Source organism: Panthera leo, chromosome D1, assembly GCF_018350215.1.
Source record: "Panthera leo isolate Ple1 chromosome D1, P.leo_Ple1_pat1.1, whole genome shotgun sequence".
NCBI lineage: Eukaryota > Metazoa > Chordata > Mammalia > Carnivora > Felidae > Panthera > Panthera leo.
The window spans coordinates 17,991,837-18,006,649 of NC_056688.1; the positions used below are offsets into that span (position 1 = coordinate 17,991,837).

Genomic DNA, 14,813 nt, shown 5'->3' on the forward strand with positions numbered 1-14,813 from the left:
CTTGGGTCTGTATGGAGAAGGAAAGTGTTGGGAAGTCGTTCCTCCCCATGTTTAATGTGTTCCCTGCCTGCCGTGTCCCCCTGTGCTCAAGTTCTGGACAATTACCCTCCTGCCGGGTTCTGTTGCTGAGCACAGCAGGTGGGCCTTGTTTGTAATTCACTTGCACCATTAACGCTGGGTTAGCGCCAGAAGGGCGACTGATCCACTCTGTGCCCCCCAGCCCCAGATGCCACTTGATAGCAGGATGTTAGATTGGCTTGGGGGTCGAGGCATTTCAGAGCTCAACCTGAGGTGCTTTCTCCAGGTGAGAACTACGAGAAGCTTGATGTATTGGCAGTCACAGAGCGCTCCCAGTCCTCCACACTAATGGGAAGTCTGTACCCAAATGCCAGTCCCCTCAAATCACGGTGATTTGGCTCGGGACGATAACAGCAATAGTCACAATAACATAGTAACAGCTCTCAGGAAGCTCGGTACCAACACTACTAAGATCACAGCGAATCTTTGAAAGCCGCCTTAGGAACGTCTCCCATCTTCTCCATTTTGTGGGCAGGGAAGATGAGGTTTGGGGGAGGCTACCCACTTTCCCAGGGTCGTTGCTAGTAAGAAGCAGAGCCCCGGCTCGGAGAATGGTCTGAAGTGGACACAGAGTTTGTGCTCCTAACCCCTGCCTTGTCCTGCCTTCCTCTGGGAGGAATTATGTAGAGTTTTGCGGATGGAGATGGGGGGCAGGGGGGAGATCTCCCAGCTTGCCATCCTAATTGTTTTTTTTCCCCAGCATTGTTACTAAGATGAGTCACTGAGTGGAGGGTGGTGGTGGGGGCGGTGACGGATAGGATTAAAACATCCTCTATAGGTTCACTTTTATTAATTAATCATACATTCATTGAGCTCTAACTAGGTGGAAAACCTTGTCTTAGGTGTTTTGGAGGAAACAATGGTAAATCATTCATCTGTTCGATCAATCTGAGAGACGGGGAGTCAAGCGTGTATTCTAGAACAAAAGACAGAGAATAAAACGTTGGGGGTGGGGACGGAGGAGGTAAGGAGAAACCAACCAGAGAGATCAGTTTAGAAGGAGATCTTCCCGACTTTCTGATCACGTGTTATGAAAACGTTTTGGGGCCCCCCTGTGACACAGGGCATGTCGCACTGTCTGCTATTTTATGGGACACTGAGGGGCAGAGAGACTTCGGGACCCGGGACACCACGGTCCTGCAGGGAACAGCGGCAAAGCCAGGTTTGAACACAGGCCTCCTGACCCCACGTCCTCCTGACCCCGGTCGCTCTCATTTGGGCCCTATCCAGTCTCTGCCAAATGTTTGATGATCCCATGTCCTGCTGAGGCCGCAACTCTGGAGCTGCCTCGAGCGAGCTCTGCTTTCCTTGGAGATCCGTGAAGTCTGCGTCCCTACCCAAAACTCGGTGGCCCAGAAGCTTTGATTTCCAGTTTGTGGGAAAATCTAGTACCCTAATGTTCAGGCAGTGCGGGGTCAGTTCCCTTCAGGGACGACTCGCCCCCCATTCACAGCCCCTCACACGTGGCTAAGTGCCCACTCACCGACCTCCCTGCTGTCCAGGACATCTGGCACACCTTGGGCACGTTGATTTCCTTAAAGCGCAACTCCAGTATTGGCCCTCCCTTGCCCAGAAACTTTCGGCGGTTCATTATTGCCTGGAGGATAAAGTCCAAGCTCCTTAACCTTGGCGTTCGAGGCCTTCTAGAATCTGACCCCAACACTTACCTTTCTCTGGATAGCGTGCTTCTGCCAAGTGGGTTAGTCACTGTCCTTTGGACACTGTCCTTTGCTTTTCCTGGCACGTGCTGGAAGGTCTCCTTTCCTAAGCAGCGTGTGCCTCAAGGCTCAGCATGTGCCCACACTGTCCAAGAATCGTGCTCACCTGTCCAGGCCCAGGGATGCTTTCTGCCTCTGTCTTCCCAGCGCTTCTTTCCCGTTTGGCGGCGAAGGCTCCCCTGCCTTGTGGAAGCCGCTTCGTTACTGCCCTGCATCCTGCATTCACCAGTGTGCTGCTTGTGACCTCATACTTCTCAGTGAGCTCCTTGAGGACAGACCACACATCCGAGAGGTCCGATGGCCCGTGACTGCCTAGCACATCACTGAGTGTGCGGCGTTTAGCCCCGCCCAGGGGGCAGCCTCATTGGCTGCCTTTCTCTCCCCTTCTGGCAGCTGGAGCTGGGCTCCCCTGGTTATGTGCCCGTTTTACCACGGTCCCTGGGTCGGGGGTATTGAGTATGGAGACAGCTCCCCTGCTTAGCTAAGGAAGTCATATTTCCCTGAGGCTGCTCTGAGACTGTGTATGCCCCCGGACTTCCAACCCACAGACTTGCGTCGTGTGCCTGGAGATTCCGTGACTTCTTCTAGGTCATGGCACAGGGAAGGTGATGGGACATCAGCAGGCTGAATGAGAGCTGTGCTCTCTTCTGTGGCGTGGGACAAAGGCAGAAGCCCAGGGCAGCCGCTGGAGAGGATGCCCTCTGCATTCCTGACCCCCACAGAGACTAGCTGAACACAGCGGCACCCCTAATCAGGGTCTCCTTCAGGGGGAAGGCCCTCCTTTTGCCCAGGGCTTGGGATCCAGCCAAGAACTAGAGCTCGTGCGTGTATGGGGTGCTCAGAGGTGAGCGCTGAGGCTGAAGGTAGACTGGGATGGTGGGCGGTAGCTGGCAGAAGTGGGGGGAGCAGAGGGGAGGTGAGTGTTTGGCTTGGAGTGTGACTGGGACGGGACTGTGTCCTTGGACCAGGCTCCAGGGCCAGCTCAGAACAGCCACACCTGCTCTTCTGGCAGCTGGTGACAAGTGGCCCAGAGAGGCCGCGAGGGACCTGGGCAGGCCCAGCAGTCAGTCACTGAGCACTTGAACCTGAGGTGTTCTTAGCCTCACTGTACAGAGGAGGGGACCCAGGCTCAGGGACGTAAGCAACGTGCCCACCTGAGAGCCAGTCATTGAGAAAGTTGGGATTCTTTATTGTTTTTTAAATTATTCACTAGATTTCTTAATTGAAAAAGCAATCCAATCTCTTAACACGCACACAGTAGAGAACACTTCAGAATGAAAAGCAAGTCTCCCCTCCTACCCTGACTGCAGTTCTAGAACCCTCTCCAGGGGGCAACTGGCCAGCAGCCAGTGACTGTTCTCTGCCTCTCACGGAGCCTGGTGCCAGGAGAAGGCCATCAATGCTAACGGAGCTGGAGGGCAAGGAAGGGGTAGATGGACCCTGCACGGGCTCTTAGGTGATTCCCAGAGATCGTGCTCAGCTTGTGCGACACCCACACAATAAGCCCAATTGCTTTGCCTCTTGAAGGGGACACCCCTTACTTTCTGGTGCACCTTTATTTTACAATATCTAGCTTCCTTATCCTCCTCACCCTGACTCCTCCCGTACCCCTGGGAGTACAAGGGGGAATGTCCCAGGCTTCCCCGAGGAATGAATACACCTAGGGTTAGCTGCTTTGTCCCCTGTTCTGGCTAGGACTTAGGAAAAGACGACAGGACCTTACTTTCTGCCGATGGTGTCAGAGACACCGAAAAGACTGGTATGCACATGACTGTGGACAGGACAGACGCAGTGAGGTCTCTACTTGGACGTGGTGGGGCCAGGCCAAGGGACAGCTCTGTGTCTGGGACCCAGCAGCTCTCAGGTCCGGGCTTGCTTCTTTGTCACTAACATCAGAGCACTTTCCTCTGGCTTTAACCTCGGTGGAGCTGGGACAGTGTCTGCATACCATCACCTGTGAATCTATAATAACCCAGCTCTGGCTTCGGATGGTTAAATTCTGACGCACCTCCCCTCCCCGCGTCAGGCAGCTCCCACCCAGCCTAGCCTTCTCTTCTCCCAGGCTGCACGGCCTGCCCTTTCCAGATCTCCGATCTCCGATCTCCGTATGCAAGGTTGCAGTGCCGACAAGCCTCTCCAGGATAGCCCCTCTCCTCCCAGACACCCAGACAGCAGGAGAGGGAGAGCTGTGTTTATCTGCAGGTAATTAAAATGCTGTCCTGAAAAAGCAGCTTCTCTCTGCAACTGCCTTGTCCCCTGCTCACTCTCTATTCCTCTGTGGACACTCTTGCAAGGTCTCTCTGCTCTAAATGTGTTACCAACGGCTCCGGCTCTGGGCAATTTTATTTCAAAGCCTCGGCTCACGTGGTCTCTGCTAGGAGCTCGTCTCCCCCAGGGCCCAGCCTAGTGGCCTCAGATAAATGCCAGGGACATTTTTCACCATCCAGAGCCAGTCTTGCCCTTCGTATCCGACCCCTGGATCCTCTTCCTGGCTCACTAAGGCGGGTGATTAATTCCCCGTCTTCTCCCCGGTAGCCATGTCCTTTGCACCGGGAAAGAGATCCATATGCTGTGGCCTCCTCACCTTGCCTGTGAAGGAAGCTAGGTCCCGTACGAGGTTCTTGGAGGCAGCCGGCATTAGATGCAGAGCCATATCCGGGACCTGGGGGCGCCTGATGAGGGAGACTGGACGTAAACACAACAGATACACGGAGATGTTTCTGTTTTCTAGCCTTACGAATCCCCTGCCATTTCCTTTTTTTTTTTTTTAATTTTTTTTTTTTGACGTTTATTTATTTATTTATTTATTTTTTTTTTAAATTTTTTTTTTTTTTTCCAACGTTTTTTATTTATTTTTGGGACAGAGAGAGACAGAGCATGAACGGGGGAGGGGCAGAGAGAGAGGGAGACACAGAATCTGAAACAGGCTCCAGGCTCCGAGCCATCAGCCCAGAGCCTGACGCGGGGCTCGAACTCACAGACCGCGAGATCGTGACCTGGCTGAAGTCGGACGCTTAACCGACTGCGCCACCCAGGCGCCCCGACGTTTATTTATTTTTGAGACAGAGAGAGACAGAGCATGAATGGAGGAGGGGCAGAGAGAGAGAGGGAGACACAGAATCTGAAACAGGCTCCAGGCTCTGAGCTGTCAACACAGAGCCCGATGCGGGGCTTGAACTCACGGACCGCAAGATCACGACCTGAGCCGAAGTCGGTTGCTTAACTGACTGAGCCACCCAGGCACCCCGCCCCTGCCATTTCCTAAATGCACTGCGCTGGCCTCCACCAGCAGTCCGGGTCTCCTCCGTGTCGTTCCTCTGTCTGGGATCTCCTTCTCCCTGCTCCCTCTGTCCCCATTGAGAGACCTGGCCAACTCAGGTCGAACATCCTGTCCTCAGGGAAGCCTTCCCTTCCTGCCACATGAGGTCCCCCTGTCACACACTCTGTAGCGTCCTGCACTTTTCCTTCGTTGTCTGTACTTGTGGCACCTGTGCCCTGGCTGTGGGATTAATATCCCTCCCCTGACTGTAAGCCCCAGGGCCTGGACAATGCCTGCTGGTAGACACTCAGTGGAAATATTCTGTTGAATGAATAAAGTATAAATCCTGTGGCAGTATTAAGCGTATTTATACACCTTGGCCAGGCTACCGGAAAGGAACGATATGCACACCATTTTGCTTAGAAAGCATTTCACTCACCTGCAAAGTAGCGCTCTGCTCATTCACTCATTTGGTCCTCTTGGCAACGCTATAAGGGGGGTGGTAGGAGTAGAATTTCCCCACTTTACAGAAGAGAGGTTAAGAGATGGGGCCAAAGTCAGCTCTCCACTGCCAATCCCTGATCTTTTTCCTCTGCTAGGCTGAGTCTGAGCGAGGAAGGAAGACTAACTTCTTCAGGGAAAGCTTGTGGTATGGCGTTGGCTTGGAGTAGCATTTGGCAGGTTCTTGCCGCCCCCCACCCCCCACCCTGCAGTGGCAAGAGGCGTGGGAGCCCATCTTGTTGGGAGAGGATGCAGGTGTGGTCCAGGGTACCTGTGTACGGGACCGGAGGGAGCCCGGAATGCGGGTGGAGAGAGGAAAGAAGGGAGGTTCACGTTGACTAGTTCAATAGCTTTTCGAGGGAGGTCCGATTGCCCTTGGTTTACGTTTGTGGAAATGAAGCTCTCAGAGGTTGAGTAACCAACTTAAGGACACATAGTGGCGTCCGGGAATGGAAGCCAGGGACGTCTGTTCTGGTCCCTGGTAAGAGGCAGTTGTTTAGAAGTGGATTGAGGGCATCAGTCTGATACCTACACAGGAGGCGGCTTGGAGGGGAAAGGAGACTGGCTGTTCACCATGTCTTGCTCATTTGTGTCCAAGAATTGGGGACAGCCGTCCCTTGTCACGTGTCCTGAGTACTAGCAGATACCTGGGGTTGCTGTCCTCCCTAAATGTCCTCCCCTGATATCAGGCCTGGGCTGGGCCAGCCACGGCTCTGTATTTTATCTTGCTGAGTCAGGCCAGGTCCAACTCTCAGGGCGACACAAGCCACCTTTGGCTAACCTGGCACAGTCTCATCACAAAGTCCTGGGAGCATCTCCTGATGGTAAATGGTAAAAACTGAGGACACCTGGACCGATCGTGTTGCCAAGGGACACACTCAGACTCATTTTTCCGTTGCTTGTGTCTCCTGATTTGAAAAATGTGCAGATGGGCCCTAGATCTCCTTGGATTCGACTCCCCTTCTCCAACATCATGATAATCATTATCATCACTTGCAGTATTTCCTCAAGTATCAACTGTGTGCCAGGTTTGGGATAGGAGAGAAGGCACGTGTAGAGGATAGCAGGACTAGGTCCTGGAGCTGGTGGCCTGGGGCTCCCGTTGGCCAGGCGAGTTACCTTAGTAGATCTCACTCAGCCTCCCCCCTTTGGTTTCCATGTCTGCAGGTGGAGAGAACGAGAGTATCTGCCTCACAGGGCTCTTCTGAGGAGCAGTGGATCTGAAATAGTACTTTGCACAGAGGAAGTAAATAGTCAGCACATATTACCGCAGAGTGTAATTCCTAGAACTGCGGAATGGCACAACTTAAAAGAACTTAGAGATCGTTGACTCCAGTTCCCTCATTTTACAGAATGAGAAACTGAGGCCTGGAGAGCTATCTCCCAGAGCCAGTGAGCACCCAGGACCCTGCCTCCTGGGACAGACCTGTGTCCTGGTGTCATGCTACTTGCCAGGGACACAGAATACTTATGCATGCTGCCCAACTGTATCAGGTCTTGAAGGTTGATTCTCCCTTAAGGAGGCCATGGGGCCTGGGGGTGGGGGGGGCTCCACTCCCCTGTCCTGGCCACCCTGCCATCCTGCCTCCCTCCACACTCTGTCCACGCTGTTGGCTGCTGCTGGGAGTTTCTCCCAGCTGGCGGGGGCGGGGGGGGGGTCAGAACAGCAGAGAAACCCACATCCATTTGTCTTGAGGAGCCTGGAGCATCATGAGGAGTAATCAAGATCTTGTTGCCCACACATGAGAGGAAACCTGTAATTAATCTGGCTGCCCCTCTGATTTCCTCTGTCCTCCCTGCCACCAAACACCATCTGGTAGCTGTCAGTCTCCTCTCGGACCCACCCTGGAAAATCACGATTAATAGCGTAACCGGCCCGTGAGGACGAGAGAGAGACCAGCAGAGGGACTGCTGACAAATCGGGAGACGAGAGGCCATTTAGCACAACTGGGCCAGGGGGGTCCAGACGGCGTGCTCGCTGCCTGAACACAGTGAGCCATGGGCAGGCTGTGCGGTCTGTGAGTACAAACTGACACTCTTGGGGATCTACAGGCACACCTACTAAGCTTCTCCTCGGTATAGGCAACATGGCAGGTGTGTCAGAAGGATACCCAAAAGGGATGTTCCCTTGCATCCCGTCACAGTCTGGTGATGGAGAGAGAGGGCATCAGTAAGCGTAGAGTTAAAGAGCCGCTCGCCCGTTCGTTCACCCATTTCATGAGGTGTATTTGCAGCCATTGCGCCAGGCGCTGTCCAGGTGCTGGAGGCGTCGCAGTGAATAAGAGGGAGAAGGTGTCGCAGTGAATAAGAGGGAGAAGTCGTCGCAGTGAATAAGAGTGTGCATTCAAAATACAAGCATGGGGGCTCCTGGGTAGCTCAGTCGATTAAGCAACCAACTCTTGACGTCGGCTCAGGTCATGATCTTGCGGCTCCTGAGTTCAAGCCCCGCGTCGGGCTCCGTGAAGACAGTGTGGCGCCTGCTTGGGATTCTCTCTCTCCCTCTCTCTCTCTGCCCCTCTCCCCCCTGCTCGCCCCTCAAATAAACTTAACAATTAAAAAAAATATATAAGCATAGGGGGCGCCTGGGTGGCTCGTCAGTTAAGCAGCCGACATCGGCTCAGGTCAGATCTCACACTCCGTGAGTTCGAGCCCTGCATTAGGCTCTGTGCTGACAGCTCAGAGCCTGGAGCCTGTTTCAGATTCTGTGTCTCCTTCTCTCTGACCCTCCCCCATTCACGCTCTGTCTCTCTCTGTCTCAAAAATAAACACTTAAAAAAATATATATATAAGCATGGAAGGGGGGCAGTCAGAGATGTCTGAGACATCAAGGAATCCTCTGCCTTGAGGAAGCCAACCCGTCCTGAGATTCTAAAAAAATGGAAATTAGGTTCTCCTTTCAGAAGAAGTGGTGACGTCTGCTTTTTGGTGTTTGGATGAGGAAACATCTTGGGCGGGTAAATGGTAGAGCAGAGCTGGGGCTGTACGTAGCACGTCTTCCCAGCACTCGTGGGGCAGTGTGCCTGCCATCAGGTACTACCTGCCACGGTGGACGGTGGGAGCTGGAGGTTCACAGGGGAGCCTGTGCCGTGGAGAAATTGGGTCTAGATTGGGAGTTCCTTGTGGGCAAGGGCTCCAAATGTAAGTCACAAGGGAACACTCCATGCTGACAGAGCCTTTTCCACATGCATTAGCTGACCGGATTCTTTCATTATTTCCACAGGTATTTTTTGAGTGCCTACTATGTGCCAGCCTGTGCGAGGCATTGGAGACACAGGTGGAAAATTCCAACGCGTTCCCTGCTCTCCTGGTGCTCATCACCCTGTGAGGTAGGCATTGCTGCTCCCATGTAAACCGATGAGGAGGTGGGCTTTGAAGGGGGAGTCAACTACTTGGGAGTGTTCCCTCAGTGAGGTTCAGAGCCAAAACCAGCCTGGCTTCCATCCAGGTGTGGCCCGATGGGCAGACTACCCGTGTCTAGAACCGTGCCCTCAGTGACACAGGAAAGGGCTTTGTTTGGATTCTCTGCCTTCTAGGTTCCCAAAAGTACCTTAGTGAGGCCCGGCTCTATTCAGGTGAGGACTGTCAGAGACCCTGGGAGATCCGAAGCCATACTTAGATACCTGCTTCAAGCTTAAATTCTGCCCGAAAAGAGCAGTGAATGTTTGTTTCCCTCCCCATGCTGTGATTACTCTTTGCCCGGATCTATACCGTGATGTCTGCGTAGGTTGTTGGTTTTAACCGCAGCAAATGTACAAAATGGACGAGTCAGACCGGGAATTTGTTTCATGTTGGTGTAAACTCAGCAAATGCCTTTTTACAAAATGCCTCCTTTGTTATTATTTTTTTAAGTAAACTGTCGCCAACGTGAGGCTCGCACTCATGACCCCAAGACCAAGAGTTAGATGCTCTACTGACTGAGCCAGCCAGCCGCTCCAGCAAATGCCTTTTTGATGTCATCTGTCCATTTATTCATTTGACCAATGTTAGTTGAACACCTGCTATGTGCCAGGTAGCATGCTAGGTGCTTGTCACAGTCTCTGCCATCACTGCTGCTGGTTCTGTGGGAAGATAGCATCCTCGTAGCAGGTTGTGTGCCCTGATGAGGAATGTTCCAGGCCTGGTGGCAGCATATGGGGACGGGATCACAGAAAAACGGAGAGGGGAGAGAATGCAGTTTAGCCTATAGAAACCCAGGCCACCACGGGTTGAGGCCATATCCGGTGTGGAAGCTGGCCCAGAGGTGACATGTTTGAGAAGTCGGGGCTCAGGCTCTGCTAGAGTGTCAGGTGCAGTGGTGCGGGGTGGGGGGGGGGCGGTAGGGACAGGTGAGCGGGAGCCAGGTCACGAAGGGCTTGCCTGTTGGAGTGAGGAGTTTGCCCTGGATCCCTGAGGCAGTGGAGAGCTCGGGGAGACTGGGCCTGGAGGTGTCATGATCGTGTTTGGGTTTTAGTAAGAATCCCCACCCCCAGCCGAATGGGGAGCCACCCAGGGAGGGAAAGACCCGAGGGAAGGAGGCCAGGAAGGCTGCTATTGCCAAGGTCTGGGTCCCTGCCGTAGAATACCCGGATGGGGGGAGCGTGGGAGTCCGTGGTGATGCAGAGAAGGTCACGGAGGCAGAGTTGTCGGCAAGTAGTGACTGCTCAGAATGGGGTGTGGGGAAGGAGCAATCTGGGGCGTCTCTCAGCTTTCTGGCTTGGGTGATGAGTGGGGTGTGGTGCCGCCTACAAAGAAGGAAGATATAGGAGAAGCAGGTGGCGCGCGTGGTGGAGAGGATACCTTTCGCCTGGGACGGGGAGCGTTTCAAGTGCTGTGCAACACCGGTGAGATTTCAGGAGGCAGCTGTATTGTGCATTCGGCAGAGCGCTGGGCATGGGATGCTGATTTGGAAGCCACGCCACGCAGGTGGTAAGGAGCCACAGGAGGAGGAGACATTCCCCAGGGAGGGACAGTGTTAGTGGGAAGCGGGCCTTGGTGCAGTATCCCCGGGCTCATGTCTTTTTTATCCCTAAATTATTTAAATGTTTTTGGGGCGCGTGGGTGGCTCAGTCGGTTGAGCGTCCGACTTCAGCTCAGGTCATGATCTCGCGGTTCGAGAGTCTGAACCCTGCACTGGGCTCTGTGCTAACAAACGGCTCAGAGCCTGGAGCCTGCTTCGGATTCTGTGTCTCCCTCTCTTTCTCTCTCTCCCCCTCCCCTGCTCATGCCCTCTTTCTCTCTCTCTCAAATGTTAAATAAAAAACTACTAAAATATTTTTAGTTGAGGGGCTACTGGGTGGCTCAGTCAGTTGAGCGTCCGATTTTGGCTCGGGTCATGATCTCGCAGTCCATGAGTTTGAGCCCTGCATCGGGCTCTGTGCTGACAGTGCAGAGCCTGGAGTCTGCTTTGGATTCTGTGTCTCCTTCTGTCTCTGCCTCTCCCCTGCTTGCAGTCTTTCTCTCTCTCTCTCTCTCTCTCTCAAAAATCAATAAACATTTAAAAATGTTTTAAAAATATTTTTAGTTGTTAACGGCTGCCCTCTTTGGTTCTAAGACCAGATTCATCTAAACATTAAAATGAAAACAAGACCTGAAATTTCGTTGTGCTTTTTGGCAAAGAATCTGAAAGCTTCATCTTCTTGTGCTCGTATGTAAGTGGTTAGGCTAGACAAGAAAAGCCAGTGGAGTCAGAGACCTGGCCAGCCCTGGCTTTGCCCCATAGCTGCCATGTGACCTTGAACTGGGCACTTCACCTTTCTGGGGCTCAGCTTCCTCACCTGTAATAGAGTTTGTCCTGTGTGTTAAATAAGAAAGAGACTGTGGAAAGAAGTTTGCAAACCACTGAGCGTTACAGTCATGTAACACGATGGCTCTCTTTATTCCTGTAAGGTTTGAGAGGAGATTGTTTTCTTTGTGCCCTGGGTTATACAGTCGAGGCTGAAGAGCAGCCTGGGACCTCAGACATTGTGGTCCTCACACGTGGTCTCCAGAATTAGCTAGGCTTCTGCCGCGAACGACAGAAGTCAGGCCCGCACGAACTGGGTGTAGTTGTGTCATCACATAGAATTTACACAGGCTAATCTGACACCTATTTAGCAGTCTGAATAATAATTACCATGCGGCGTGCTGATCGGGCATAAATGGGAGGCATTTGACATAAATGATTATGGTTAGTATTGCTTTTATATAGCCTAACCAGCTTTTTACAGTTCTTTCCTCTTTGACCGTTTATTTACCCATTCAACAAATATTTACGGCAGCCGTAATATATGCTGGGCCCTGTTCCGGGCCCTGAGGACAGAGGAACAAGATTTCTGCCCCGTCCCCCACCTCCTTTGTCGGAGCTTGCATTGCACTAGGGAGACAATCACCGAACGATCGACTTCATCCATAATGAGTAAGAAGGTCAAGCTTTTCTTGAGATGGTATTCGCCATAATCTGTCATTGCACCAATACCCATGAATTAAAGGACAAAGGTTCTGGGCCGGATTGGCCAACAAGCAGAGCTGTCTTTGCCTCTGAACTTTACCTTTATTTCCCTCTGACTCCCAATAGCAGGGGTGATTGCTCGAGGCCTTCCATCGGACAAGTACAAACTGTGCATCTGTTGTGGCCTCTGGGGATATAACAGCACGCTGGCAGCTGTCCTTGCCCCTAAGAAGCCCACACTGATCCCATGTGTGTGCACATAAAGGCAGCAGCAATGGGGAGACGTTCTGTCAAAGCCTCTCTAGGCCGCTGCAGGGGTACATAGAGAGGGTCGGGATTCTGGCCAGGGGCAGGGGTGCAGGAGAGGAGAATCGGGCAGAGCGAACAAGGTATGCACAGGAAACTGCCAAGTGCTGGGTGTGGCTGGAACATTGAGTGTGTGTGGGGCGGAGGGGGATGTCGGTAAACAGACTTACCCGAGGTCTGTAACACACACACAGAAAAGCGAACGTAATCGTAAGTATAGAGCTCCGTTTTCGCAAACTGAACACCCTTGTGTAACCACCGCCTAGAGTAAGAAACGGGACATGGCCAGCACCCCCAAAAGACCCCACCTGTTCCCATCCAGTCACCGCCCACCCTCAAGGGTAACCACTTGCTGGACCTCTAACAGTTGTACTTTAAAAAAAAAAACGTTTATTTTTGAGAGAGAGAGACAGTGCAAGCAGGGGAGGGGCAGAGAGAGGGAGACACAGAATCCGAAGCAGGATCCAGGTTCCGGGCTGTCAGCACAGAGCCCGACGCCGGGCTTGAACTCATGAACCGTGAGCTCATGACCTGAACCAGAGTCGGATGCTTAACCAACCGAGCCACCCGGGCGCCCCTGTTTTCCTACTTTTTATAAAAAGAATCCTATTGTACGTACTGTGCTGTGCCTGGCTTCTTTTGCTCAAATCACGTTCATGAGATTCATCCGGACGGTTACGTGGGGTTGTTGATTGTTGATTTTCATGTCCACGTTACATTCCATCATGCGAATGTACTCTGTATTTCTCCATTCTGCTGCTGGCCATCTGGGTAGTTTCCAGTTTGGAGGAATCCAGAGAGCGCTGCCACGAACATTCTAATCCATCTCTGGCGAGCATATCCATGCATTTTTGTTGAAAAGACACTCCTTGTGGGGCGGCTGGGGCATTAGGGTAAGTGCAAAACTCCGGATTTCAAGAGCATAAAGACCGGTTTTTCTAGAGTCGTATCCACGGGCTCCACATCCCTGCCAGCATTCCGTGTACTGTCCTTTTTTTAGGTCCTTCCACTGGGTGCATAGTGTTAACTTACTGTGGTTTGAGATTGCGTTTCCTGATGCCCAGTGAAGCTGAGCGCCTTTTCAAATGTTAAGAGACATTTGGATGTAGTTATTAGTGGGATACCTGCTCTAGTCTTTTGCCCATCTATCTATTGGGTTGTCTGTCCAGGGGGTGGAGGAAGAATCATTTCAATACTACTTTCCTAACCCAGGGTGACCCGGGATTGGCATAGCCACGTGTTTCCTGGCCCCACCTTCACCCCACTGATGGGGTGCAGCTGGCAGGCTATCGACTCGGTTCTCAGGATGTCCGAGAGGTCTCAGGGAGGTCCCCCCCCGCCCCAGTCCCCTCTCTAGCTCTGGTTCTGACGTCAGAGGCCCACCTGCCTCTGGAGGCAGAGGGGTTGGCGCAAGAAGGATGGGGAGGGGTTGGTTTTCAGCAGGTAGCAAGAGCAGGTGTGGAAACCAGCCGATGGCCTGGTGTGCGTGCTTCTGTCCTCAGCATTTGCTGAGAACAGACCTCTCCCGCGTGTGCCAGGGAGGGACTGTTGTTGTATAGCCTGGCCGCTTGTCCGGCGTTATCTCGATGTGCAGGACAGCTCTACCACGTGGCTGTTGTCCTGCTGGTCTTACCCGTGAGGACACGGAGTTGGGTGGCCGAGAGAAGTCCTCAGGAAGGCCACCTAACTAACATGTGGAGGAGCAGGACTCGAACGCGGCGCCGTCCCCACTCCACTCCCCAGCGAGCGGTGTGTGTAGTGTGTCCCAGGGCCGTGGCACCGCCTTGCTACCCCTCCCTCCTCTGCTCGCTCATGGCTCCTGTGTAAGAGCGGATGAAGGTTTTCATCCCCCGTTAGAGATTTAAGAACAGTGGAGCCCCACGCATCATTTAGTCACCTTTACACCCGTGTGCCCCCGATCTGATCAGCGGGATGGAGTTAGAACCTGAGGCTTCTGTGGGCCTGGGGACAGGGAGGAAGGACAGAGGCCCGGAGCTGGCCTGGAGCTCTCCCACCGGCGGTTCTGGTGGGGCTTGCGGGCCCTCTCCCCGGGGGCCCTCTGGGCACTACCTCTAGTCACTGGGCTGGGTGGGTGGCTACCTAGCAGGGGCACGGGACTCACCTGCTCCCCACCCCTCCCCACTCTCTCGCAGAGTTATGTCATGCCCAGACCAGCAGAGGGCTCCATGAGGATTCATAGAAGATGCCCCGCGTCTCGGCGCCTTTGGTGCTGCTTCCCGCGTGGCTCGTGATGGTCGCCTGCAGTCCACACTCCTTGAGGATCGGTAAGTGCTGCTCATACGGCCCCCTGGGGACAGCCCAGCCCTGGGGGATGCCTCCTCCTGTTAATCCCAGGTGTCCACCGGGGACATCTGGCCCCACACTGTGCCCTCCTGAGTTTAGCCTGGCTAGGAGGAGTGGTGGCAGGGGGCGGCCGACAGGCGCACAGCTCCGGTCTGGTCAATGTGCCCAGCCCCCTTGTGAGACTAAGGGTGCCAAGTCCCCAGTTGCAGTGTGTGAAAGGCTCGGCCTGGCGCACGAAGGG

The 14,813-nt window shown here is 53.4% G+C and overlaps 1 protein-coding gene across 2 annotated transcripts in view; it reads left to right on the plus strand.

Moving 5' to 3' along the window:
- Positions 1 to 14,813, plus strand: part of GRIK4 (glutamate ionotropic receptor kainate type subunit 4) — a 351,626-nt gene that overhangs the window by 39,331 nt on the left and 297,482 nt on the right. The window contains exons 2-3 of one of the 2 annotated variants that reach the window (XM_042904208.1): positions 8,777 to 8,882; positions 14,422 to 14,553. In XM_042904208.1, coding sequence (XP_042760142.1) covers positions 14,472 to 14,553 — 82 coding nt within the window. In that variant the 5' untranslated portion in view covers positions 8,777 to 8,882; positions 14,422 to 14,471. Of the gene's footprint in view, positions 1 to 8,482; positions 8,883 to 14,421; positions 14,554 to 14,813 lie in introns of those variants that run through there. The other variant, XM_042904207.1, reaches the window with a different exon arrangement.